General features: G+C 35.6%; 2 protein-coding genes across 4 annotated transcripts in view; both read left to right on the top strand.

Moving 5' to 3' along the window:
* Window positions 1-4,930: 4,930 nt before the first annotated feature.
* LOC114409239 (E3 ubiquitin-protein ligase UPL1-like) lies at window positions 4,931-20,925 on the top strand. Of its 2 annotated transcripts, none has more exons than XM_028372629.1 (17): window positions 4,931-5,084; window positions 5,263-5,384; window positions 7,491-7,586; window positions 7,664-7,867; window positions 8,014-14,560; window positions 14,660-15,717; window positions 15,795-16,094; window positions 16,176-16,380; window positions 16,620-16,879; window positions 16,964-17,250; window positions 17,575-18,673; window positions 18,754-18,900; window positions 19,004-19,084; window positions 19,174-19,399; window positions 19,509-19,648; window positions 20,394-20,500; window positions 20,637-20,925. In XM_028372629.1, exons 2-17 carry the CDS (start codon window positions 5,289-5,291, stop codon window positions 20,737-20,739), a joined length of 10,956 nt encoding a protein of 3,651 aa, XP_028228430.1. In that variant the 5' UTR covers window positions 4,931-5,084; window positions 5,263-5,288; the 3' UTR covers window positions 20,740-20,925. The 2 variants fall into 2 exon arrangements, with proteins under 2 accessions (XP_028228430.1, XP_028228429.1); XM_028372628.1 differs by having other exon boundaries at window positions 4,931-5,118.
* Window positions 20,926-21,920: 995 nt separating this feature from the next.
* Window positions 21,921-27,451, top strand: part of LOC114409238 (protein CLT2, chloroplastic-like) — a 36,412-nt gene continuing 30,881 nt past the window's right edge. For both annotated transcript variants that reach the window (XR_003666013.1, XM_028372626.1), the window contains exons 1-3: window positions 21,921-22,292; window positions 22,403-22,548; window positions 23,318-23,355. Coding sequence is in view for 1 of the 2 variants with exons in the window: in XM_028372626.1 (XP_028228427.1) it covers window positions 21,967-22,292; window positions 22,403-22,548; window positions 23,318-23,355 (510 nt within the window). In the remaining variant the exon portion in view is untranslated. The remainder of the gene's footprint in view (window positions 22,293-22,402; window positions 22,549-23,317; window positions 23,356-27,451) is intronic.

Raw genomic sequence — 27,451 nt, 5'->3', positions numbered from 1 at the left:
AATTACAACATTTATATGTGGTACATTATGATTTCTAATTTATTGATATTTTATTCACTAACAAGTCTTTTTTTGAAAATTAATCTTCCAGTAATCATGTATTAATTCCTTCTAAAAGGTAAATAAGTTGCATTGAATCAACATTTTCTGATGTTGGCAGAATAATCTCACTTCAAGTTTATACTTCCTTTCCTTATTAAAAAAGTGGAGTCACACTTCTCTTAAAAAAAAAAAAAAAAGAAAGAGTCTCGCATGATATGAGGGGGCACTATTACTACAAACGCTTACAAATTGATTATGAGATGGCCTAACTTTGTATATTCAACTTGCTTTGTGACTCCTAAATATGAATATAAGTCTACGTAACAAAATAACATGACAAAGACAAATAAAAAAATACAAAGATTATAATATAATGCCTCAAAATACATGGACAATAATGGCAAATTGAGTTTTGTCCATTATCCAATCGCCGCATGTACCCGCAATATACTACATACATGTCCAGCACCATTTTAACAAATTCACAAGAATTAAGAAAAATCGTTAATTTATTTACTATTAATTTTGTTAATTGTTTATATTTTTTCCACTATCACTCATTGTCATTTTACTCTCTTCCTAATTATTTATCATGCAATTAATTAATGCATGGAGAGAAAATAATGATTATGCATTTTGTCTTATTTATTTGTGGCTAATCATATTTATGGATCCTCATAAGAGAACGAGACGAGTTTATTTTATTAGTTTGGAATATTTACTAAAAAAATGTAAAGCATTTAGGGGTATTTTGATAAGAAAACAATTGATTATTACAAAGACTATTTATCATCTCCCACTATTTTATACTCCAATATTTGCTTAAGAAATAACTTAATTTTTATGTGTTCAAAACATAATTTATAACAAATAGCAACATTGTTTTTTAAGCCTAACCCTCCTTTTCCCTCCCTTCTTGGTTTTTTTTCTTCCATCTCTTTTATGATTATATTGGACATTTAGAAATATTTTATTAAGAAAATAATACTTTATGTCTTTGAGTTCATTTTTCCTGCGTTATAGATATAACATATTCATTAGTTTTATCGATGATTGTTTTTAATGAAAAAACTTATTAATGCATTTAGTGAAGTCTCTTATAATAATTATTTTTTTTCATTCACATGACTTGAACTTTAAACATTGCTCAAAAAATTTAAGTTCAGTTTTACTCAAACCAATGTAATGTTAGTTCTATTAGTTTATTTTAATTTTTTCCATTTATTTTCTTTTCAAGGAAGAACAATCTCATTTAGATTAATTAAGTTAGAGAACCTGAAAAATGAATAGGAAGATGAAGAATTTTTTTAGGTAACCAGATGAAGATGAAGATTGTGGCACCTCAATAGAACAACAATAAATTAATTAAGAAAAATTATGAATTTATGATACCTCTATCTTTTATTCTATTTTATTTTAAGACTTTTATTGTGATATTTTAATTTGTTTTTATATTTGTTGTTTAAAAGAAATATTTTTTTACTATTAATTAGTGGCCCATTTTATAAACCCTACTACCAATGAAAAAAAGGTTTAGAAACACTTAGGGGAAATTTTTTTACGCTTCGACGATTCATTGTAATGGCTAATTTAAGTTGTGTCTTCTTTCTCTATTTTTTTCATTGTACTTTATAGTTGTCATGGGGAGCTAAAAATCTTTTGTTAGTCTAAGGTTAATTGAAGATTAGTTTTCCATGGTTATGAGGTCTAATTGTTCTTTATTGCTTTTCTAATTTTTTGGTATTTATATTTCTACTGTTTTTCATGCCAAAAATTGTTTTATGACTTGTGCGAAAAAGGTTTTTTTGCTCAATTATATGTTTATTGTAAAACCAAATAGTATCATAGGTTTGTAATTGTTGTTGGTTTTGATAACGCTACTTAGATAAATTGAGAGTACACTTTTATTGGTTAGAATTAGGTTTTTTTAAAACTTAACGTTATTTATAAGTCAAGACCTAAGACTTTGTTTATGATTGTTTGTATGGAGAGAAAGTAATCCATGAGTTTCTCTTGATTATTGAAAAAAAGAAAAAGTAAAGAGATATTGATTGTTAAAGCTTACCAATAAGTATAATTTATCTAAAAGAAAATTGTACCCAAGGTCGATAATCACTTTAGAAAACAAAAATGAATATCACACCTTAAGATACCATAGATTGATATTTCTTGCATTTATTTATCATAATTATTCAGACGTTGACCTATGATGCTCTATTGCACTAACTTCAAATCATTTTGAGCCTTTTTTTTGTCATTTTTCCCTTGATTTGCCTTAGACTTGTGTAGCAACCACTTTATTAGCAACAATGTTTGAGAGCCCACATCAATCATATTTTCCCTAATTCCATTTATAATATAAAATTTGTTGTTACAATACTTTTCTATTATTTTTCCTTCCATCGTCAACACCTTGTATTATCGATACTCATTAATTGCTTGGATTGGTGTGTCCACTTTCCTTTTAAAACCATAATTCAATATTCATTAGGTTATTAATGTCGTTATTTCCATTTGCAGCCCTAAGATGATCAGGTTTTGTGGATCATGTCACATTGACCCTTACTAGCATCATTACCATTGGCCTAAGTAAATTTTGTCATCCTTATTCTAGTGTCTTTGCCTTCAAGTAAGAGCTTGCAATATGACTATATAAACCACGATGTAAACATAGTAAATGAAGACCTTTACACTCCACATTGAATCAATGCTTACAAAACCAAATTCTTTGCACAATAGGTTTGTTCAAATTAATTTCAATACATAGTAACACAAACTTAGCTTAAAAAACATCAATAGTTTTCATATCTGTTTTAACAAATGTTGTAGTTATAGATGACAAGATTCAAAGTTTTATCATAATATCTCATCTTCGAGCTAAAAAACGTACCCAAACCAAAGTATTACTAGTATTGATGTTGAATGGTACAAATTTAAGAACCAACACTTCACAATGAGATAATGATCAACAATACCCATTGATTCCCACAAATAACATTATTTTATATTCGGTGAAAAATAAAGCTTTACCATATAGAACCACATTAACATTGTTACATCATCAATAACAACATCCGTTCACCTCATCCACAACTCTTGTACAATATTATCACCAATAAAACACTCAAGCCTCCAATAATTTTTATCCTTAAAATCACTCTTGAACATACTATTTGCTATAAAAACTACGCGGTTTTCACAACAAAGGTGTCAATCCCATATTTATTCATTCCAAAAAAACATTAAATATGACAATCCCATATTCATTCCAAAAAACATTAAATAAGATTATTTTGTTTTAAATTCAAACAAATATAATTAACAATTGAATGCAATCAAATAAAATTAATATAATAAATTCATGTTAATAGATTAATTAATCAAAAGATTGATGTTAATAAATTAATTACTAATAAGTTAATTATCAATTATATATTAATACATAAATTAGTTTGATAAATTTGTCTTTTACAAATTGATATATATGAAAATGTGCATTAGGTATAAAAATTTATACATGTCACAAATTATATGAACAGTATATATAGAATAATTGTTAAGTATTCTTTATTTATTTTTATCAAACTTAAATAAGTAAATATTATTTATAAATATTTTTTTATTTGTAATAATGTTTTGGAGTAAAATTTTTTGGGACTTATCTTAGTGTATTTCTATTTGAGTTTATAATTTAGAGAGTAATTTTTAGATAATTTTATTTAGAATTCATAAAATTTATTTATTTAGAATTATTCACAAACATGTTTAATTGCGTAGATGGTAGAATATTTGAATAACTTTAGTTCTAACATTTCAAATTATTTTTTACAATAAAATATTAAAACAAATAAAATTTACAATAAAAATGTTTTTTAAGATATTTTTAAACTATTTTTTATTTTTACAAAAAATCCATGGGTACTTGCAAATATCCTTGTATAATAAAAAAATTTACAAGTATCCGCTTAACGGGTATCAAACACATGACAAATATTTATCTGATGAGACATATAAAGTACCTATATGTGCACCACCCATTATCATTTCTATGCATAATCTCATATATACTTTTTTTTAAAAATCAATAAAACACTTATAATATTCACAATTATCTTATATATATACATTTACATATATAAATTTTAAAAATAATTGATAAATATATTATAAAAAATAATAATATAAAAAAATCATAAATTATAAACTTAACACCCATACGATAAGAGATATTACGTTAATATAACATAAAATAGAAATAACATTATAGAATAAAAAACAAATACAATAAAGTTCTAAAATAACAAAAAACTATTACAAGATAGTGAAAAATAATTAGTTTTCCTAAATTTAAAATTTAAAATAACGAGTAAATGATATCATATATATATTTTATGAGTAAGATTGATGGTAATTAATAGGAATAAAAAAAGTTATAATAACTCACACATTTTACTTAACTAACTAGATTATATTCTTTTAACCAGTGATAATTTATTTTAGAAAAATGTTGAAATTAAGGTTAGGACAAAAATTATTTGAAAATAATAGATAAAAAATGTAAAAGATTAAGAAAAAATCTTATAAACATTCTTATTAAAAAATGATAGCCAAAAGCGCGTTCTCTTATACACATATGATATTTTTTTTAAATTCTAAAATATCTTTTACTATTTTTCTCAATTTTCTTCTATGAAAAATTTCAAATATTTTTTATTTTAAATTTTAAATATGTTGAATAAATTTACTTTTGATATGATATTTTCTTTATAAAATACAACAATAAAAAAATTTATTAGAAGATAAAAAATATACTAAATAAAAAAACCGAGGGGCAACAATGGGAAAAGGTGGGTTTGTGCATTCTTCGAAACACCGCCTGCGCCTGCAATACAAAGAGACTATCTTTCTCTTCATCACATCACTATTTATACTCTCTATTCTTTGCTTCACAAAGGGCTAATTATTTTGTGTGTATACGAAAAACACGATTTTTATTTCACAGCGATTCCCAACCCAACCCTCTCAGACACTCGTATCTATGTGTATGCTTTCACTCTCTCTTCTCTCATCTCTCGGGTACCTTCCTCTTTCTCTTTCTCTTCCTCTTTGTACCAATACGATCTGCGTTTTGTCAATTTCTGCACGGGGAATAATGGGTGGATTCCGTGCTGTCGTTTTGTTCACTAACTGTTTTCGTTTTGATTTGAATTGAATCTGCAGTTCAAAGTAAGGGAAGCTGAGGTGAGATGACAAGCGTAAGATCGAGTTGGCCATCAAGGCTGCGCCAACTTCTTTCCAGCGAGGGTTCCATTGGCCCTTCCGTCAAACTCGACTCTGACCCTGTCAGTTTTCTCTTTCTGTCACTTTTTCCATTTATTTTATTTTAATTCAACTGTTCTTATTATTGGAAAATGTATTTTTTTTCCTTAAGGCTTTCGCTTTGTATTCAGTGCTTTCGTGATTGTGTGTCTAATTAGCTATTCTACCACTTGGTATCTGAAAATGTTTGTGGTTTATTTCATTGGTTGTTTCTGTTTTCTGACAAATTCATTGATGTAGAGTTTGCAAGTGCTCTGTTGTGTGGAATAGGTTGCCGTCCTTGTTATAAATTTAGCATTGCCAGACCCGTGATAGCATGTGCTTTTAGTCAATAGTCAGTAATTGAAATGATACGGGAAACTGACTTAGCTAGCGTTTGGCGAAAGTAGAATTGTAGATAAGTGCTTTTGGTTTAAAAGTTTTTTTTTTATTTAAATTGCGTCTCTACTTATCTTTTCCTTTTTCGTGGATATATAATTTTTAAAATTGGTTTAGCTTTCGTTCACAACAATAATGTTATACAAGATGTCTACAAAGCTGTTACTTTGGGAAAAGTAGAAAATATAAGGTGGGCATGGTTTGATTGTTTTCTGTTTTCATTTTTAAACAAAACAGAAAATAAGAGTGAAAATACGTTTGCTTAAAATTTAGAAAACTTTTTCTCTGAAAATAATTTAAAAAACAGGTGCAAAACTGAAAACAACAAATCAACGTTTTTAGCCTTTTCTGAAGAAGTGAACATGCGGTGGCTCCTTAAGAGTACTTTCTTCTCGATACATGCTTTCTAAATCTTGAAAATTTGAAAATGAAAACAGAATATAGACACTCAAACCAAGTTCCACCTAATATAGCTATTTTTTTTTTTAAATCCACTAAAGCAAAATGTTACTTATAGTATTATTACCAAACTTACAAAAAATATGCTACCTTAGAATTTGATTTGGATATGCTGTCACTGTGTGTTACTGTTAATGGTTTGATCAGCATGTAAATAAGTGATGCTTGTAAAACTGTGAAATTCTTAAATTTTTATATTTAATAATGCATCTGGAGCCTTCTGTATGCATTTTGTTGTGTGGCCTAAACTTTGTACATAGAATTTTTCAATGTTATTGATGAAGTTTAGCATCATTCTTATGTTTCCAAGCATTAGTCAGTTGTTGGTATATAAATTGAAGTGCCGTACCTACAGTAGAAGTGGTGGTCAGGTTAAAATATTTGCAAGTAGTATGGTAATTCCCATTCCTTTCTAGTAATTATTTGGGGTTTTAACCTTTTTATGCATATATTTCTTAAACTTAATGGAGACATTTCACATTTAATAGAGTGAATCTTTGGTTTTGATGACATTTTCATATTCATGATTGTGACTTTATGCGTACAAAAGTATTAACATGTCTACTTAGAATGTGAGAAAGTATGATGGCTTTTGTCTTTTATCCAGCTTTGGGTTCCATCTTTTTGGTTTTTTGTGCGTTCATTGTTTTGAGTAACAATGTCCTTTTGGTTCATATAAATTTTGCATGCTCAGTTTGCACATGCTCATTTTGGTAAAGCTAATAGTCTAGTGATGTTTTTCTTATTCTAAAACTGAGTATTACTAGTATTATTTATTCATTTTGCTAAAAAAAATTTTGATCGGCAAAAGAGTGTATATATTATAAATAAAATAAATCAGTACAAGAGGTACTGTGATATGTACATCCCAAGATTACCCTACTTTGAGATATGGTAGCCTAATATTAGCAATTGAAAGCAAATATTAAGCAACCATAGATCTATATCTATGCTGGGGTACCCTTCATTTTGCTAAAATGATCAATACTGTTTTTCCTTTTCCAAAATTGATTAGCATGAATGATTTGTAGAATTGAAATAACTAATAAGTATGTTTTGAAATTTGATTCAACTGTGTTTCACAATTTCCATTCTTAGATCCACTAGTATTAGTATATATGCTCATGTTTGTGGTTAAATCATGTTCACTTCTGTTTATTCACATATCTTCAAAATCCTGATGATTCATGGTAATGCTAACACTTATCTGAAATTCTAATGGCTTAAATTTTTACTGTTGTTTCCTCCCTTCTTACCCATGTAGCTTATCTGAATTTTGTGATTGATTTCAGTCTCCTAAGATCAAAGCCTTCATTGAGAAGGTCATTCAATGTCCATTACAAGATATAGCTATACCCCTCTTTGGCTTTCGGTGGGAGTATAATAAGGTAATAGCATGATATGTTGCTGTACATGGTATTCAGTTTTTTTCTCCGCATAGACTTATATATTAATTTTACATCAGGGGAATTTTCATCACTGGAGGCCATTGTTTCTTCATTTTGATACATACTTCAAGACATATTTATCATGTCGAAATGACCTGACATTGTCCGATAATCTAGAAGTTGGCATTCCATTACCAAAACATGCAATTCTACAAATACTACGGGTGATGCAAATAATCTTAGAGAACTGTCCAAACAAGAGTTCATTTGATGGCTTAGAGGTAACTTGAAGAGAACTTATGTCATATTTTAATTACAATTTTTTTTCATTTTGTTTTGCTTCATGCCATCCTTTGTTTTAGTCAAGTGATTTATGATTGGGTTATTTGATACTATTATTTTCTAATATATCTCCCTTCCTTTTCAGCACTTCAAGCTTTTACTAGCATCAACAGATCCTGAGATTATTATTGCTACATTAGAAACTCTTGCTGCGCTTGTAAAAATAAATCCTTCTAAGCTTCATGGAAGTGCAAAAATGGTTGGCTGTGGTTCAGTAAATAGCTATCTCCTGTCCCTAGCACAGGGGTGGGGAAGCAAGGAGGAGGGCATGGGTTTGTACTCTTGTATTATGGCAAATGAGAAAGCCCAGGATGAAGCACTGTGTTTGTTTCCTTCTGATGCAGAGAATGGTAGTGACCACTCCAATTACTGCATAGGTTCTACTCTTTATTTTGAATTGCGTGGACCCATTGCTCAAAGCAAGGAACAAAGTGTAGATACAGTTTCCTCAAGTTTGAGAGTTATACACATTCCAGATATGCATTTACACAAAGAAGATGATTTGTCAATGTTGAAGCAATGCATTGAGCAGTATAATGTTCCTCCTGAGCTCCGATTTTCATTGCTCACAAGAATTAGATATGCTCGTGCTTTCCGGTCTGTGAGAATAAGCAGGCTTTATAGCAGGATTTGCCTTCTTGCTTTCACTGTGTTGGTCCAATCCAGTGATGCTCATGACGAGCTTGTGTCCTTTTTTGCCAACGAACCAGAGTACACAAGTGAATTGATTAGAGTTGTGCGATCTGAAGAAACAATATCTGGATCTATCAGAACACTTGTAATGCTTGCATTAGGAGCCCAGTTAGCAGCATACACATCATCTCATGAACGGGCACGGATACTGAGTGGATCTAGTATGAACTTCACTGGAGGGAACCGCATGATACTACTGAATGTACTTCAGAGGGCTATTTTGTCATTGAAGAGTTCTAATGATCCAACTTCCTTTGCTTTTGTTGAGGCACTTCTTCAATTCTATCTGCTGCATGTAGTGTCAACATCATCTTCTGGGAGTAATATTAGAGGTTCTGGCATGGTACCCACATTCTTGCCTCTGCTGGAGGATTCTGATCTTGCTCATATTCATCTTGTTTGTTTAGCAGTGAAAACCCTTCAGAAGCTTATGGATTATAGTAGTTCAGCTGTATCTTTGTTTAAAGAGTTGGGGGGTGTTGAGCATTTGGCTCAAAGATTACAGATAGAGGTTCATAGGGTCATTGGTTTTGCTGGAGAGAATGATAATGTGATGCTCACTGGTGAAAGCTCAAGACATAGTACTCATCAGCTTTACTCTCAGAAGAGGCTGATAAAAGTGTCCCTTAAGGCCCTTGGTTCTGCAACATATGCTCCTGCAAACTCTACCAGATCTCAACACTCCCATGACAGTTCATTACCTGCAACTCTAGTCATGATTTTTCAGAATGTAAATAAGTTCGGAGGTGACATTTATTACTCAGCTGTTACTGTTATGAGTGAAATAATCCACAAAGATCCTACATGCTTCTCTTCTTTGCATGAAATGGGTCTTCCAAATGCTTTTTTATCTTCAGTTGCATCTGGAATTCTTCCTTCATCAAAGGCTCTGACATGCATTCCAAATGGCATTGGGGCCATTTGTCTTAATGCCAAAGGCTTAGAGGTTGTTCGAGAGACTTCATCACTGCAGTTCCTTTTTAATATCTTTACAAGCAAAAAGTATGTCCTTTCCATGAATGAGGCTATTGTTCCGCTAGCAAATTCTGTAGAGGAACTTCTTCGACACGTGTCTCCATTGAGAAGTACTGGTGTTGACATCATCATTGAAATCATCCATAAGATTGCATCCTTTGGTGATGGTATTGATACAGGATCTTCTTCAGGAAAAGCTAATGAGGATAGTGCAATGGAAACCAATTCTGAAGACAAAGGAAATGAAAACCATTGTTGCCTCGTGGGCACAGCAGAGTCTGCCGCTGAAGGGATTAATGATGAGCAATTCATTCAGCTTTGCACTTTTCATTTGATGGTATTGGTTCACCGGACAATGGAAAATTCTGAAACATGTCGGCTATTTGTAGAAAAATCAGGAATTGAAGCTTTATTGAAGCTGTTATTACGACCTACCATTGCACAATCCTCGGATGGCATGTCTATTGCTCTGCATAGCACCATGGTATTTAAGGGGTTTGCTCAACATCATTCCGCTCCTTTGGCACGTGCCTTTTGTTCCTCTCTTAAAGAGCACTTGAATGAAGCATTAACTGGGTTTGTTGCATCTTCGGGACCTTTGTTGCTGGATCCAAAGATGACCACAAATAACATCTTTTCTTCACTTTTCTTGGTAGAGTTTCTTCTCTTTCTTGCTGCGTCAAAAGACAACCGTTGGGTGACTGCTTTGCTTACAGAATTTGGAAATGGTAGTAAGGATGTTCTTGAAAACATTGGACGTGTCCACCGTGAAGTTTTGTGGCAAATTGCTCTTCTTGAAAATACGAAGCCTGATATTGAGGATGACGTTTCTTGTTCTACTTCTGATTCACAACAGGCAGAAGTGGATGCAAATGAAACTGCAGAGCAAAGGTACAATTCTATCAGGCAGTTTCTTGATCCATTACTCAGGAGGAGGACTTTAGGATGGAGTGTAGAATCACAGTTTTTTGATCTTATTAACCTGTATCGAGATCTGGGTCGTGCCCCTGGTTCCCAGCACCGATCAAATTCTGTTGGTCCTACAAACAGGCGGTTAGGATCCACTAATCCGTTGCATCCGTCTGAGTCTTCAGATGTATTGGGGGATGCTAGTAAGAAAGAATGTGACAAGCAAAGAACATATTATACCTCTTGTTGTGACATGGCCAGATCACTTTCATTTCACATTATGCATTTGTTCCAAGAGTTAGGAAAAGTAATGCTGCAACCTTCTCGCCGTCGTGATGATGTTGCAAGTGTAAGTCCTGCTTCAAAATCAGTGGCTTCTACTTTTGCAAGCATTGCTCTAGATCACATGAATTTTGGGGGCCATGTAGAAGAAGCATCCATATCAACAAAATGTCGTTATTTTGGTAAAGTCATTGATTTTGTGGATGGCATTCTAATGGAAAGGCCTGATTCTTGCAATCCCATTTTACTGAATTGCTTGTATGGGCATGGAGTTATTCAATCTGTATTGACCACATTTGAAGCAACTAGTCAGTTGTTATTTGCAGTTAATCGGACCCCTGCATCGCCGATGGAAATTGATGATGGGAATGTGAAGCAGGATGACAAGGAAGATACCGATCATTTGTGGATATATGGTTCTTTAGCCAGTTATGGTAAATTTATGGACCATCTAGTAACCTCCTCTTTCATATTATCTTCTTTCACAAAGCCTATACTTGCACAGCCCCTTAGTGGTGATACCTCATATCCCCGGGATGCTGAGATATTTGTGAAAGTCCTCCAATCTATGGTGTTGAAGGCTGTGCTCCCAGTTTGGATGCATCCCCAGTTTGTTGATTGTAGTCATGGATTTATTTCTAATGTTATCTCTATCATCAGGCATGTTTATTCAGGGGTTGAAGTAAAAAATGTAAATGGCAGCAGCAGTGCTCGTATTACTGGGCCTCCTCCTAATGAAACAACAATTTCAACCATTGTAGAGATGGGATTTTCCAGGTCTAGAGCAGAAGAAGCTTTGAGGCATGTTGGATCAAATAGTGTGGAGTTGGCGATGGAGTGGCTGTTTTCCCATCCAGAGGACACACAAGAAGATGACGAACTTGCTCGTGCACTTGCCATGTCCCTTGGGAACTCTGAATCAGACACCAAGGATGCTGCTGCAAATGACAGTGTACAACTGCTTGAGGAAGAAATGGTCCATCTTCCTCCTGTTGATGAGTTGTTATCAACTTGCACTAAACTTCTTCAAAAGGAACCTCTTGCTTTTCCTGTCCGTGACTTGCTCATGATGATATGCTCTCAGAATGATGGTCAAAATAGATCTAATGTTCTCACTTTTATTGTTGACCGGATCAAGGAATGTGGATTGATTTCTGGTAACGGAAATAATACCATGCTTGCTGCTCTATTTCATGTTCTTGCATTGATTCTTAATGAGGATGCTGTTGCGCGAGAAGCTGCTTCAAAGAGTGGTTTCATAAAAATTGCCTCAGATCTACTCTACCAATGGGATTCTAGTCTTGGTAACAGGGAGAAAGAACAGGTTCCAAAATGGGTCACAGCTGCTTTTCTTGCATTAGACAGGCTGTTGCAAGTGGATCAAAAATTGAATTCTGAAATTGCAGAGCTTTTGAAGAAGGAAGCTTTGAATGTTCAGCAGACATCAGTTATCATTGATGAGGATAAGCAACACAAATTGCAGTCTGCGTTGGGACTTTCCACCAAGTATGCAGATATACATGAACAGAAGAGACTTGTTGAGATTGCTTGTAGTTGCATGAAGAACCAACTTCCCTCAGACACAATGCATGCTATTTTGCTACTATGTTCCAATCTTACAAAGAATCATTCTGTTGCTCTTACCTTTTTTGATGCTGGTGGTTTAAGTTTACTTCTTTCTCTGCCAACCGGTAGCCTCTTTCCTGGGTTTGACAATGTTGCTGCTGGTATTGTCCGTCATGTTATTGAAGATCCACAAACTCTCCAGCAAGCAATGGAATCTGAGATAAAACACAGTCTTGTAGCTGCGTCTAACCGCCATCCAAATGGGAGGGTCAATCCACAAAATTTTCTGTTAAGTTTAGCTTCTGTAATTTCCCGGGATCCAATAATATTTATGCAAGCTGCTCAATCTGCTTGCCAAGTTGAAATGGTGGGTGAAAGACCTTACATTGTCTTGCTGAAAGATCGGGATAAAGAGAAATCCAAGGATAAGGATAAGTCACTGGAGAAAGATAAAGCACATAATGATGGAAAAATTGGTTTGGGAAGTACAGCCACAGCAGCTTCAGGGAATGTTCATGGAAAACTTCATGATTCAAACTCAAAGAATGCCAAAAGTTACAAAAAGCCTACTCAAAGTTTTGTTAATGTGATAGAACTTCTTCTTGAATCTATATGCACATTTGTTGCCCCCCCTTTGAAGGACAATAATGTATCAAATGTTGTCCCTGGCTCCCCAACATCAAGTGACATGGACATTGATGTTTCTACAGTTAGGGGGAAAGGAAAAGCAGTTGCCACTGTGCCTGAGGGGAATGAAACCAGCAGTGAGGAAGCATCTGCATCACTAGCAAAGATAGTATTTATTTTGAAGCTTCTGATGGAGATATTGTTGATGTATTCATCGTCTGTTCATGTTCTGCTTCGACGGGATGCTGAAATGAGCAGCTCTAGGGACATTTATCAAAAGAATCATGGTAGTTTTGGTGCGGGAGTAATATTCTACCATATTCTTCGTAATTTTCTTCCTCGTTCTCGAAATTCCAAAAAAGACAAGAAAGTTGATGATGATTGGAGGCAGAAACTAGCAACAAGGGCTAATCAGTTTATGGTAGCTGCTTGTGTTCGTTCTTCAGAGGCAAGGAGGCGGGTTTTTACTGAGATTAGCCATATCATTAATGAATTTGTTGATTCATGTAATTGTGTTAAGCCAAAGCCATCAGGCAATGAAATTCTGGTTTTTGTTGATCTACTTAATGATGTTTTGGCTGCTCGGACACCTGCTGGCTCAAGCATCTCAGCAGAGGCCTCTGTCACTTTTATGGATGCTGGTCTAGTTAAATCTTTTACCCGTACTCTCCAAGTTTTAGACTTGGACCATGCTGACTCGTCTAAAGTTGCTACTGGTATTATCAAAGCTCTTGAACTAGTAACCAAGGAGCATGTTCACTCAGTTGAACCGAGTGCAGGAAAGGGTGATAATCAAACTAAGCCTTCTGATCCTAGTCAATCCGGAAGAACAGATAATATTGGTCACATGTGTCAGTCCATGGAAACAACATCTCAGGCCAATCACGATTCCCTTCAAGTTGACCATGTTGGGTCTTACAATGTGATTCAGTCTTATGGTGGGTCTGAAGCTGTTATTGGTGATATGGAACATGATCTTGATGGGGACTTTGCTCCTGCTAATGAAGATGAGTTCATGCATGAAACTGGTGAGGATGCCAGAGGCCATGGGAATGGAATTGAAAATGTTGGGCTACAATTTGAAATCCAATCCCATGGACAAGAAAATCTCGATGATGACGATGATGAGGGTGATATGTCTGGAGATGAGGGTGAAGATGTAGATGAAGATGACGAAGATGATGAGGAACACAATGATTTGGAAGAAGATGAAGTCCATCACTTGCCACATCCTGACACTGATCGTGATGATCATGAGATGGATGATGATGATTTTGATGAAGTGATGGAGGGGGAGGAGGATGAAGATGAGGATGATGAAGATGGTGTTATACTGAGACTTGAGGAGGGCATCAATGGAATTAATGTTTTTGACCATATTGAGGTTTTTGGAAGAGACAATAGTTTTCCAAATGAATCCCTTCATGTCATGCCAGTTGAAGTTTTTGGATCTAGACGTCCAGGGCGGACCACCTCTATTTACAGCCTGTTGGGCAGAAGTGGTGATAATGCCGCCCCTTCTTGCCACCCACTTTTAGTTGGTCCTTCTTCCTCATTCCATCTATCTAATGGTCAATCAGGTCAGTTCCTTTATCAATTTCTTGATGTTTTATTACAATAATGTTTTTCCGCTTTATTCTCCATTTCAATAATGATATTTTTTTCCTTCTAATTTCCAGATAGTATAACAGAGAACTCCACAGGCTTGGATAATATCTTTCGTTCATTGAGGAGCGGACGTCATGGGCACCGCTTGAACTTGTGGAGTGATAATAGCCAGCAAATCAGTGGGTCAAATACTGGCGCTGTACCACAGGGCCTTGAGGAGTTGCTTGTGTCTCAATTGAGGCGACCTACTGCTGAGAAGTCGTCTGATAATAATATAGCAGACGCTGGTCCTCATAATAAAGTTGAGGTCAGCCAGATGCACAGTTCCGGAGGTTCAAAGCTTGAAATCCCAGTTGAAAGCAATGCAATTCAGGAAGGTGGTAATGTGACTCCTGCATCAATTGATAACACTGACATCAATGCTGATATGAGACCTGTAGGAAATGGAACTCTGCAAGCGGATGTATCAAACACTCACTCTCAGACAGTTGAGATGCAGTTTGAGAATAATGATGCAGCTGTGCGGGATGTTGAAGCTGTGAGCCAGGAGAGTAGTGGTAGTGGGGCAACTTTTGGTGAAAGCCTTCGGAGCCTAGATGTTGAGATTGGAAGTGCTGATGGCCATGATGATGGTGGAGAAAGGCAGGTTTCTGCGGATAGGATAGCAGGTGATTCACAGGCTGCACGCACAAGAAGAGCAACCATGTCTGTTGGTCATTCTTCTCCTGTAGGTGGGAGAGATGCTTCCCTCCATAGTGTAACTGAAGTTTCAGAAAATTCAAGCCGAGATGCAGATCAAGATGGTCCAGCAGCTGCGGAGCAGGTGAACAGTGATGCTGGATCAGGATCAATTGATCCTGCCTTTCTGGAAGCTCTTCCTGAGGAGCTGCGTGCTGAAGTCCTCTCATCCCAGCAAGGTCAAGTGGCTCAACCATCAAATGCTGAGTCTCAAAACAATGGGGATATTGATCCAGAATTCCTTGCAGCTCTTCCCCCAGATATTCGAGCAGAAGTTCTAGCTCAGCAGCAAGCACAAAGACTACATCAAGCTCAGGAGTTGGAAGGGCAACCTGTTGAAATGGACACCGTCTCAATAATTGCAACATTTCCTTCTGAATTACGAGAAGAGGCAAGTTTGTCAGTTGAATCCCATTTTACAAAGTGAGTTTGTATCTGAAGATTTTTTTTTGGGTGGTTTTTGTTTAGGTTCTATTAACATCCTCTGATGCTATCCTTGCCAACCTTACACCTGCCCTTGTCGCTGAGGCAAATATGTTGCGGGAGAGGTTTGCACATCGATACAGTCGTACCCTCTTTGGTATGTATCCCAGAAGTCGTAGAGGAGACACTTCTAGGCGTGATGGTATTGGTTCTGGCCTGGACGGTGCAGGGGGAAGTGTCACTTCACGCAGGTCTGCTGGCGCTAAGGTTATTGAAGCTGATGGAGCACCTCTACTTGACACCGAAGCTTTGCATGCCATGATTCGGTTATTTCGCGTAGTTCAGGTATTACTTGATTATAGGCACTGATATCCTTCAGAACAAGCACAACTTCATTGTTTACACATTTCTTTTATTTTTTTTTAGCCACTATATAAAGGTCAATTGCAGAGGCTTCTTTTGAATCTTTGTGCCCATAGTGAAACCCGAATTTCCCTGGTGAAAATTCTGATGGACTTACTAATGCTTGATGTAAGAAAGCCTGCCAATTATTTTAGTGCCGTTGAACCTCCATACAGACTATATGGTTGTCAGAGCAATGTAATGTATTCACGTCCTCAATCGTTTGATGGTAAGAAAACCTGATCTATCTTTATTTCGTTTGTTGTCCTTATTCACAATTATGAATTTAGTCAGTGCAGAGTTTTGAATTTATTTCCTGGTTTTAATTTCTTAAACGGACTTCTGTTTTCTTATTCTTCAAGGTTGCTTTCACTAGTGACCATCGATATTATTTGGAAGATATTCTCTCCCCCTTCCCTTTAATGGTGAATAATTAATGATACCTTCTATATTTGTTTGATTACGCAGGAGTTCCCCCGTTACTCTCTCGGCGAATACTTGAAACTCTCACCTATCTTGCTCGCCATCATCCATTTGTGGCAAAAATTTTGCTTCAGTTTAGGCTGCATCCTCCTGCATTAAGAGAACCAGATAATGCTGGTGTTGCACGTGGCAAAGCTGTGATGGTGGTTGAAGATGAAATAAATGCTGGTTACATATCCATTGCTATGCTTTTGGGTCTCTTGAAGCAACCCCTTTATTTGAGGAGCATAGCTCATCTTGAGCAGGTGATGATTTGGTTTTATCGATATCTTTAGCACATGCAATTTTGTGTACTTGCAGAGAGTGCTGACATGATTTGCTCTTTTCAGTTGCTAAATTTACTGGATGTTATCATTGATAGTGCTGGAAGCATGTCTAGTTCATCTGATAAATCTCAGATATCTACTGAGGCAGTTGTGGGTCCACAAATTTCTGCAATGGAGGTAGATGCGAATATTGATTCAGTTACATCTTCTGCTCTTGACGCATCTCCTCAAGTCAATGAATCCTCCAAACCCACACCTCACAGTAATAAGGAATGTCAGGCTCAGCAAGTATTGTGTGATCTGCCGCAGGCAGAACTTCAGCTCCTTTGCTCATTGCTTGCTCAAGAAGGGTATGGTTATGGTTATGCTTGTAGATTAAAGTTAATTCTTTATCTGGGTTTTGTCAGTATGCCTTGATTTGGTGTATTTAATTTTGATAACTGAACTCCTTACTTTGGGAAAGTGGCAAGAGTCATAAGTTTTCTGTCATATGAGGTTCCATTTTTTAATTAACTAATTTCATTACTTGCGTCTTGACATGTGTTCCATTTATTTTTGTTATATTATTACACCATAATTCAAAACCATGTGGGTCTGACTATTATTGTTCCAATAACAATGTTGTAGAATTTGGCAATATGGACTTCATCTGATGTTTCTTGTATTCCTTCCAGTTTGTCAGATAATGCATATGGTCTTGTTGCGGAGGTAATGAAAAAACTAGTGGCCATTGCTCCGATTCACTGTCAGCTTTTTGTCACTCATCTGGCAGAAGCAGTTCGAAAATTGACTTCATCTGCAATGGATGAGTTACGCACTTTCAGTGAAGCAATGAAAGCTCTTCTCAGTACAACATCTTCTGATGGCGCTGCAATTTTAAGAGTTTTGCAGGCCTTAAGTTCCCTGGTAATCTCATTGACCGAGAAAGAGAATGATGGATTAACTCCTGCCCTTTCTGAAGTTTGGGGAATTAATTCAGCATTAGAGCCCTTGTGGCATGAGCTTAGCTGTTGTATAAGCAAGATAGAAGCCTACTCTGAGTCAGTATCTGAGTCTATTACCTCTTCTAGAACATCTGTGTCAAAACCATCCAGTGTCATGCCTCCACTTCCAGCTGGTTCTCAAAATATCTTACCATACATAGAATCTTTTTTTGTGGTCTGTGAGAAGCTACATCCTGCACAGCCAGGTGCTAGTAATGACACAAGTGTTCCTGTTATTTCTGATGTGGAAGATGCTAGGACATCTGGTACTCGGCTGAAAACATCTGGGCCTGCTATGAAGGTAGATGAGAAAAATGCTGCTTTTGCCAAGTTTTCGGAGAAGCACAGGAAACTATTAAATGCTTTTATCAGGCAAAATCCTGGCTTGCTTGAAAAGTCTCTTTCCCTCATGCTGAAGACTCCAAGATTTATTGATTTTGATAACAAGCGTTCCCATTTCCGATCAAAAATTAAACATCAGCACGACCATCACCACAGCCCATTAAGAATATCAGTAAGAAGAGCGTATGTTCTAGAAGATTCATATAACCAGCTTCGCATGAGATCAACTCAAGATTTGAAGGGAAGGTTGACTGTTCATTTCCAAGGGGAAGAAGGTATCGATGCTGGTGGGCTTACAAGGGAATGGTACCAACTGTTGTCTAGAGTTATTTTTGACAAAGGAGCGCTACTTTTCACTACAGTAGGCAATGAATCAACATTTCAGCCAAACCCTAACTCTGTTTACCAAACAGAACACCTATCTTATTTCAAATTTGTTGGTAGAGTGGTGAGTTCTTTTGCAGTTGTTCTTAATGTGTGATGTTGGTCATATATGCTTTGTTCTTATCCCTTTTCTACATCATCCAGGTTGGAAAAGCATTATTTGATGGTCAGCTCTTGGATGTCCATTTTACTCGGTCATTCTACAAGCACATCCTAGGGGCCAAAGTTACATATCATGATATTGAAGCCATTGATCCTGACTATTTCAGAAATTTGAAATGGATGCTTGAGGCAAGTGCATTTTTGTAGTTTTTCCATTAGCTTTGTCAGTATTCACAATAGTTATCTTCATGTTCATCGTGAAAATTTTCTCATGCTTATTGTATGACTGCAGAATGATATCAGTGATGTTCTGGATCTTACTTTTAGCATTGATGCAGATGAGGAAAAGTTGATTTTGTATGAGCGGACAGAGGTGCTAACTTTATTTCTAAACTATTTTGAGATTATGTAATGTATTGAGTTACACATTGTTTAGTGTCTAATTTTGATGAACATGTCTAGGTGACTGATTATGAGCTAATTCCTGGTGGACGGAATACGAAAGTTACGGAGGAGAATAAGCACCAATATGTTGATTTGGTTGCTGAGCATCGGTTGACCACTGCTATTCGACCTCAAATAAATGCTTTCTTGGAAGGGTTCAATGAATTAATTCCCAGGGAGTTAATATCTATATTCAATGACAAAGAGCTGGAATTATTGATCAGTGGACTTCCTGATATTGATTGTGAGTCTTTTTCAATATTTACATTACCATTATTGATGCTGGCTATCTTTCGTAAGTGTTAAAACTCTGGAAAAGAAAATTTAACAATCAGTTCTACATTTCATTTCAGTGGATGACTTGAGAGCAAATACAGAATATTCTGGATATAGTGGTGCCTCACCAGTTATCCAATGGTTTTGGGAGGCTGTTCAAGGTTTCAGCAAAGAAGACAAAGCTAGATTGCTGCAGTTTGTGACTGGCACATCCAAGGTATATTGCTTTCAGAGCTTTAAACCTTTTGATCTTTATTTGTTTTATTAGCAATAATACAATTTTCAGTGATTTTCCATGTTGAATCACCGTCTCTTAGCTGCTTTTGCCTTCTCATTGGAATTAGTTCTCTCTTCTCCCCAATGCTTTTTGTGTTTGGATGCATAAGATGAATTCAATTAAATGCTACCAAGTAGTAACTTCAATTGCTCCCAGTTTCTGTGCTCAATTTATTCCCAAAACATCAAGAGTCACGTCTCAAAATCTTGAGCAATTTGAAGACTTGAGTTTCAATGGAAATGCTTTAGTGAAAAAGCACTCCTGAGATTTCATATTTACACACACATTTCAGAATTAGTTACATTTTAGTTTTGCAAGAGTAAATACTAATGCAATTCCCAAAGTACAAGAATCTGAAAGTTCATGAATTCTAAGCTTTTAATGCAACAATTACCAATAGACAAGTTTCCAATAGAAAACATAAGCAGAGTATAAGTAGAACTACTGATATAGTGATCTGAGTTCTGAAGTGCGACTGCTATTTACTGAATAGGCTTATGATGGAGATAAGACACACTGACAGTTTTGTTCCTCTCAATATAGACCTTTGATCTAAACTATACTTGTTTCCCTCAAAAGACGATATTCAATATCACCCTTATCAAATGACGATGGTTCCTTGTTTTGTTTATTAAAACATGTATTATATAATTAGGGGGCCTGATTTTTGCTACCAAAATTTCAGGTGCCTTTGGAGGGTTTTAGCGCTCTTCAAGGAATTTCAGGTGCCCAGAGGTTTCAGATACATAAGGCATATGGGAGTTCTGATCACTTGCCTTCTGCTCATACTTGGTACCTTTTTTCTACTTTTCAGTTTATTATATCATCAATGAACATTTTTGTGTGTTTGATTTATGGGTTCCATCACTTGATGGATCATCATTATCATGTGTCTTCAAGTAAGTAACACGGAGTCTTTTTTATGCAGTTTCAATCAATTAGATTTGCCAGAGTATCCATCTAAACAACATTTGGAAGAGAGGTTACTGCTTGCCATTCATGAAGCAAATGAGGGATTCGGATTTGGTTGACAAGTTTTTTTTTTCTTTTTTCTTTTTGGGGGGGTTGGGGAGGAAACAAACTGTATTACATTTTTAGGTTAGAAGCTATTTAAAAGCTTTTTACTGGGGGTTGACAAGATTTAACATTATATCATGTTAATATGTTGTACAGTTCTATATTTGCAATGGGAAATGCCTTCGGCGGTTTTTCAATAACCTGTTTTTGCCCCTTTGGCACCCTATATAGACTAATAATGGTAAAGGTTCCACTCGCCTAATAATGGGTGATTTTCTTTAAACTTAAAAAAAGTAATTTTAAAATAAATGTTTTTATAAGAAATAGATATGATTTGTTTATTAAAATAACAAAAAAAATATTTTTTTAAGCAGAAACAGTTTAGTCAAATACATAATAAAAATAAAACTGTTTATTTTATTTAAATAAGTATTTATTTCAAGAATAAGTTTAAATAAACTAGTTCAATATATAATGACGTTCCAGAAAGACATAAAGACATGTAGATGTCGTGATTATTAAAAATTCAATATCTTGTAGACCTAAAAGATAAGGACCATCTTGTTTGTTTATTTTTTTTATTTTTTTAAAGTTAGACCTAAAGCATAAGTTTCAGTATATTTGTTGTCGAATTTTAGGTTTGAAGTTATATTGCTTATAACATATTTGTTGTATTTTTAAACCTTTTAAAATATAAATTTTAATATTTTGATATATAATTGGTTTGAGCTATATTGTTTGATTCTCTTATTTAAAATCTTAAATTCAAGTGTTAGTCTTAAGGATGAAGATTATAATAAAAGTTATCAATCAAATTTTTTGACAAAAATCAATACTAAAAGTAATAAAATCAATAAATTTAATTATAAGTATATTGATTACTAATAAATGAGAATATGAGTATTTAAGCTAATAAGATTACGTGTATACTTAAAAATATGAATAGTTTATTAAAATGAATATACAAATTATCAACATTTTTTTTAATAATTGAGTTCTAGCCTTTTAAAACTGTTATAAATTATATTTTTTTATTCATTTGAATCAAAGACAGACGGTGTATTAAGTGTTTACATTAACTTACTAAAAAAAATCAATTATAATTATAAATTATAATTTTTTTTTAACTTAAAGACTTAAATTAAAAATTCCTAAATAATTTAAAACCTAGTAATTAATTTAACCTCTTGCTATTTCATTTGTTAGACTTAGAAGGGATCCAACTTGGTTGAAAGTGAGCAATGTCGTTCGCAGTGGCATTGTGTACAACGTCGTCGTTCTTCCCTTCCCGTTTTGAAATTCGCAATCCAAAGCAGCTTCAGCTTCCACCTCTCCTTTCAATGTCACTGTCGTCGAAGCTACCGTTGCATTTCTCCGGCAATGCCATATTCAACCGCAACCACCCAACCATGTTCAAAATTCGAGCCTCAAACTCTTCATCCAAACTCGTCTTATTGAGCTCCACTATCGTCGTCACAACAGCGGTAGCGAATCGCGTGCTCTACAAATTGGCCCTTGTTCCCATGAAAGAGTACCCCTTTTTTCTCGCCCAGTTCATAACTTTTGGGTAATTGCATTTATTTGCTGTTTTCACTCTTGGAGAATTGTTTGATTATTTGTTTTTTTTTTCAGTGCGTTGAATAATAATAATAATTGTGGTTTTGTGTAACTACGTAGGTATGTTGTTATATATTTCTCGATCTTGTATTTCCGGTACCGGGCGAGAATTGTGACCGATGAGATGCTGGCAATTCCGAAATTGCGTTTTGTGGCCATTGGGTTTCTAGAAGCCTTGGGCTTGGTTTCCGGAATGTCAGCTGCAGGTACTCACTGTGATTTAGGATGTGTTGGGTAAAATTAGCTTATGAGCTAGCGGAAACTGACAAGCTAGCCGAAGCATATAAGCAAGCTGAAAAGCTGGAAACTTATAAGCTAGAAGCTAGTCAAAGGAGCTTATAAGCTCCCCGAATGCCTTACCAAACACACCGGTGTTTTAATTTTTAATAGTTTAATTTTCATATACTAAGAGTGTAAAGATTTTTACACGTTCAATCAAGCAGAAATCATCTTAGATGTGACTATTTTTTAAATAAATATTATAAAACTCGGCAAGTTGACTAGATACATGTCTATCTGTGTATAGATGACAGTGTAAAAATCTTTTAGACTATCAGTGCATGAAAACTAAATTATTTTTAAAATGCAATACTTGTTTATTTAAGTGATTAAAAACATTTAATAGTGTGTATTAAATGTTCCTTAGTTAGTGTCCTTAGAGCACTCCTTGATAAGATATCCCATTGGGGTTGTCTTAATTGTGTTTCTAAATAAATAATATGTTAGGTTTTATAGTGTTAGATAATCAGCAATTATAAAAGTGTGAAATGAAAAAAAAATATGAAGTTTGAAATGTTTCTAGAGGAAAGAACAAAAGCAGAGGTTGCAATTTGTGTGGTGTGTACCTTGAAAGTGAGTGAAATTCAAAATCTTTCCATTCCACTCCATTTTCACTCTGCTCTCAATTTTCCACTAAGCATACCTTAAGTGTTGGCTTTTGGTGTTTCTGAACTGAATGTTAATTACCTTCTGCAGCCGTACTTCCTGGACCAGTCATACCCATATTGAATCAGGTATCTTAGATATTTTGAGCTGCCCTTGTCATCAAACGATGAGAGAGGGTGACGAACAAAAATACATGCTTGTCTTTATTTAAAACAATATACATCTGCCCTTTATTTTATACATCTGCGGGGTTTACTTTATTTTCAGGTTTGCATTTGTCATACATTTGGCAAGGTCTTATTTTAGAAAATCTGCTTTCATTTTACATGATACGGATGGCATGCTATACAGCAGTGCCTGAGATTTGAGAATTTGATTGAAATGCTGTGGCATTGATTGGGTTTAGTCAGTGGTCTTTGAGCGGCATGATAGTTTTTGTAATATATTCAGAATTAGGGACCTTATAGCATTCATCTATTTTTTTTACTCAGCGAAAATAATATTGTATTATATGTTAATCAGTACAAGTTGTACTGTTAAAATTACAACATTGGACCAAATTTAGCAGGACTATGGTTCCCTAATACAGAATATCTAAATTGAATTAGGAAACCATAATTCAGACAGTTTGCTTGGCCCACAGCTACCCAAAATACATATAGAGTCCCCCCCTAATCACATAAATGCCTCATTCATATTGTTGGACCAGTGATGAAACGACACGTCAAAGTCTTTATTCGGATATTTTTGCCAAGTCCAGCAAAGAAAAACTGCATCCTCTAGTATCTTACTACCATTAAAACTGTCCTGTTCAAAAACAATGTTATTTTGATGCTGCCAAATACTCCAGGTCAAGGAGATCCACCAGCATTTCCAAATCTGAGAACTAGAGCCATTTTGATTCCAAACCACATGCTGGAGGAAATGCATTCTTGGGATTTGTGGAAATGGTCCTGAAGTGTTTGTCCATGATACTAATTCCCACCAGAGTGGCATTATGTTGTTGCAGCTAAAGAAGAGATGTGTTGCATCCTCATCTTTATATTTGCAGAATGGACATGTGGGATCATTTATTTCCACATTTTTCCTGTGCAGGTTCATTTTTGTTGGTAATCTGTCCCTAAGTAGTCTCCACGCGAAGAACACAGCTTTTCTAGGAGCCTTGACCTTCCACAACTCAGTAAAAACACCATCCTGATTTTCATCAGTTTGGGCTGACATAAGCTTCTTGTACCCGCTCCCTGCTGTATAGACACCCGATGCATCTTCCTTTCAAATCCACTTGTCTTCTCGATCCGGGTGGATGCTGATACCTTCTAGATCTTCTAAGAACTTTACAGCCATCTCCATCTCATCATCGAAAAGTTGCCTTCTCCATTTAAAGTCCCATTCCCAACCTGTAGCTGTGAAGTTGTCCATCATTTTTATGAGATGTTGTTGCTGTTTGGAAATGGAGAAAAGTGTGGGGTATTTCAACTTAAATGGTACTCCATCCTCCTTCCATCCATCCTCCCAAAATTTGGCCTTTTCTCCACACCCCACTTTCCATTTTATCCCTTTATCGAAAATGCTGTCATCTGCACCTGAAGGATCTATGATCCTTCCACCATGTTGATACTCTACTGCCCCTTGTTGCTTCCTCCAAATTTCTCCAATCGCCATATTTTGAGTCCAATATTCTAGCCCATAATTCTTCTTTGTTATGGAAAAAGCTTCATTTCCACTTTCCAAGGAGTGCATAGTTAAAGTTCCTTAAGTCCCTGATCCCTAGTCCACCTTTCTCCTTTGGTAGGCACACCGACTCCCACTTTACCCATGCTATCTTCTTCTCCTCCACACCTCTGCCCCACAGAAATTGTCTCTGAATCCACACCATTTTGTCCATAATTTTTTTTGGAGCCCTAAAAAAAGATAAAAAATATATAGGAATAGAATTTAGGACAAAGTTTATGAGTGTTACCCTTCCCCCAAAAGATAATAGCTTTTGCTTCCATTTTGTCAATTTTCTCTCACATTTCTTGACTATAGGATCCCATGTGTCAGACCGCCTTGGATTTGCCCCAATCGGGAGGCCCAGATATAGAAATGGTATGACCAATAACTCGCAATTTAAATACCTAGCAGCATCCACCTTCCAACTCTCTAACATCCCAATTGTCCCAAAACTACTCTTTGAGAAATTAATTTTGAGGCCTGAGACAAGTTCGAAGCTTCTCAAAATCACCTTGATCGCTTTAACATTTTCCATGGATGCTTTCCCAAAAAAGAGTGTATCATCCCAATTGTCCCAACCTCATTTCTGCATATTGTAATATAGCATTGATCTATAATATAAACGTGCTAATTTATTGGCAAGAAATCAGAGAGTTTTGACTTTTATCAACCTGTAGCATCATGGAAACTAAGACTATTTTGCTTCTCATTACTCACCAAAGGTGTGCTAAAACTCTAAAGTCTTAACTTTTCTTTCAAAAATATTTTGATAGAACTAGCGTCATCCGTAAACATGCATTATTTTTAGTTTGGTCTTGGCTAAAAGTTGGAGAGAAAGGCTTCAATACATCATTTAACCACTGTTCTACCAATCTTGTGGAGGCCTTTGGTTAAATGGTATCTGTATTGGTGTCCTTTTGGTGGGCTATGTTGGGGTTGTTGATATTTCTGTTTTTGGAAGGTGGCACCTTCGTGCCTTGTAATTGTTACCTTCAGTACCTCTGGTACTGTTTAGTATATTAATAATATTCATAATTTTTCCTTCCAAAAAAAAATGTAGTCCATCCTTTTGTCATCTCCAAGCTGGTGGATAATACAATTTTCCTCTCTTGGTCCTGGATGAGGGGTTGGGAAAAGGATTTTACTGTTCCTTTTCACCAATGGTCTTTATCTATGGCTTTAGCTTTTAAGTAGTGTTTGTGATGTTGGGATGGGATGTATTGTTTTTGTTGGGATGTTAGATACTTTTAATTGCTTTCTGACTCAGGAGACCCTACCTCCTATGATTTCTTGTAGTACCTCTGGTAATATGTATCTTTTATTATCTAATTAATATAATTTTGGCCGTTCAAAAAAAAAAAACGGATTGAGGCTGCTCTGTCTCTCACTATGATAGCATCATACCTAAGCCTTTTCATTGTCATATTTATCATAGCATGTAGCAGTTACTCCTAAAGTATAGGAGGCTTGTTATTTTAAAACATATTCAGTATGTTCTAATGGCATGGCTGCATTTGTGGTTTGTGCTGTTTGCCTGTCCTTTTATTAAAAGGATTTAAGAAAAGGAAAGAGAGAAAATTTCTAACTTCAGAAAATGGAGTTTTTGGTGTTCACCAATTCAACTGAAAACAGAAACGAGGAATCCTCACGATGAGAGAGAAACACCTTAGAGAGAGAGAGAGAAACACTTCAGAGAGAGAGAGGGAGAGAGAGAGACACACCTTAGAGAAAGAGTGTCTGAGAGAGGGAGAGCACGTGAAATAGAGAGACAGAGAGATATTCTGAGAGAACGAGAGTTTGCGAGAGATCGATCATGTGACAACAGAAGATTATGCAGACGTAGCAGGGAGAGGGGGAGAGACAAAGATAGGAGAAACGAGGAATCCTCACGTCGTCGGAGCAATTCCAGAAAGTTGCGATATGAAGAAACAAATGGAAGATCGAAGGGGGGAACCAGGAACACAAACGACAAGACGAGGAATACTGGAACAAGAAAGTGAATGATGACAGACCTGATAGAAAGGAAGAATGGACAAAGGTGATCAGTAGGAGGGAAGCAAAGATAGTAAAGAAGATTTCTTCACAGAACAGAACAACCCATAACCTTTCGTCCAATCATCCCAACTGGAGAGATAAGGAGGATATTACATCCTTTTACTTCACTAACTTCACAGACGACGTTAATGAAGTGCGGCTTTGGGAGAAGTTTAAGACTTGGGGTGATGTGTGTGAAGTTTTCATCGCCAAACGTCGCAACAAGGAGGGCAGAAGGTTTGGTTTCGTGAGGTTCAAGGGTGTCTCGGATGTAAAGATTCTGGAGACGCACCTGGATAATATTTTCATAAACGATCACAAGCTGTTCGTCAATCTTCCCAGGTTCACAAGGCTAGCGTCGAAGTTTCAGACGCATACAAGAGTAGATAAAGGGGGGAAGCAAAACAAAGAAGCTGTCAAGGATCTTCAGGCTACTAACAGTCCTCGGGTGAGATCATACGTGGAGGTGGTGGTTCA

The sequence above is a fragment of the Glycine soja genome, chromosome 4 (assembly GCF_004193775.1).
Source record: "Glycine soja cultivar W05 chromosome 4, ASM419377v2, whole genome shotgun sequence".
In the NCBI taxonomy this organism is placed as follows: Eukaryota; Viridiplantae; Streptophyta; class Magnoliopsida; order Fabales; family Fabaceae; genus Glycine; species Glycine soja.
The sequence above is the reverse complement of the archived record's forward strand: the minus strand, read 5'-3'. Positions and strand labels throughout refer to the sequence as shown.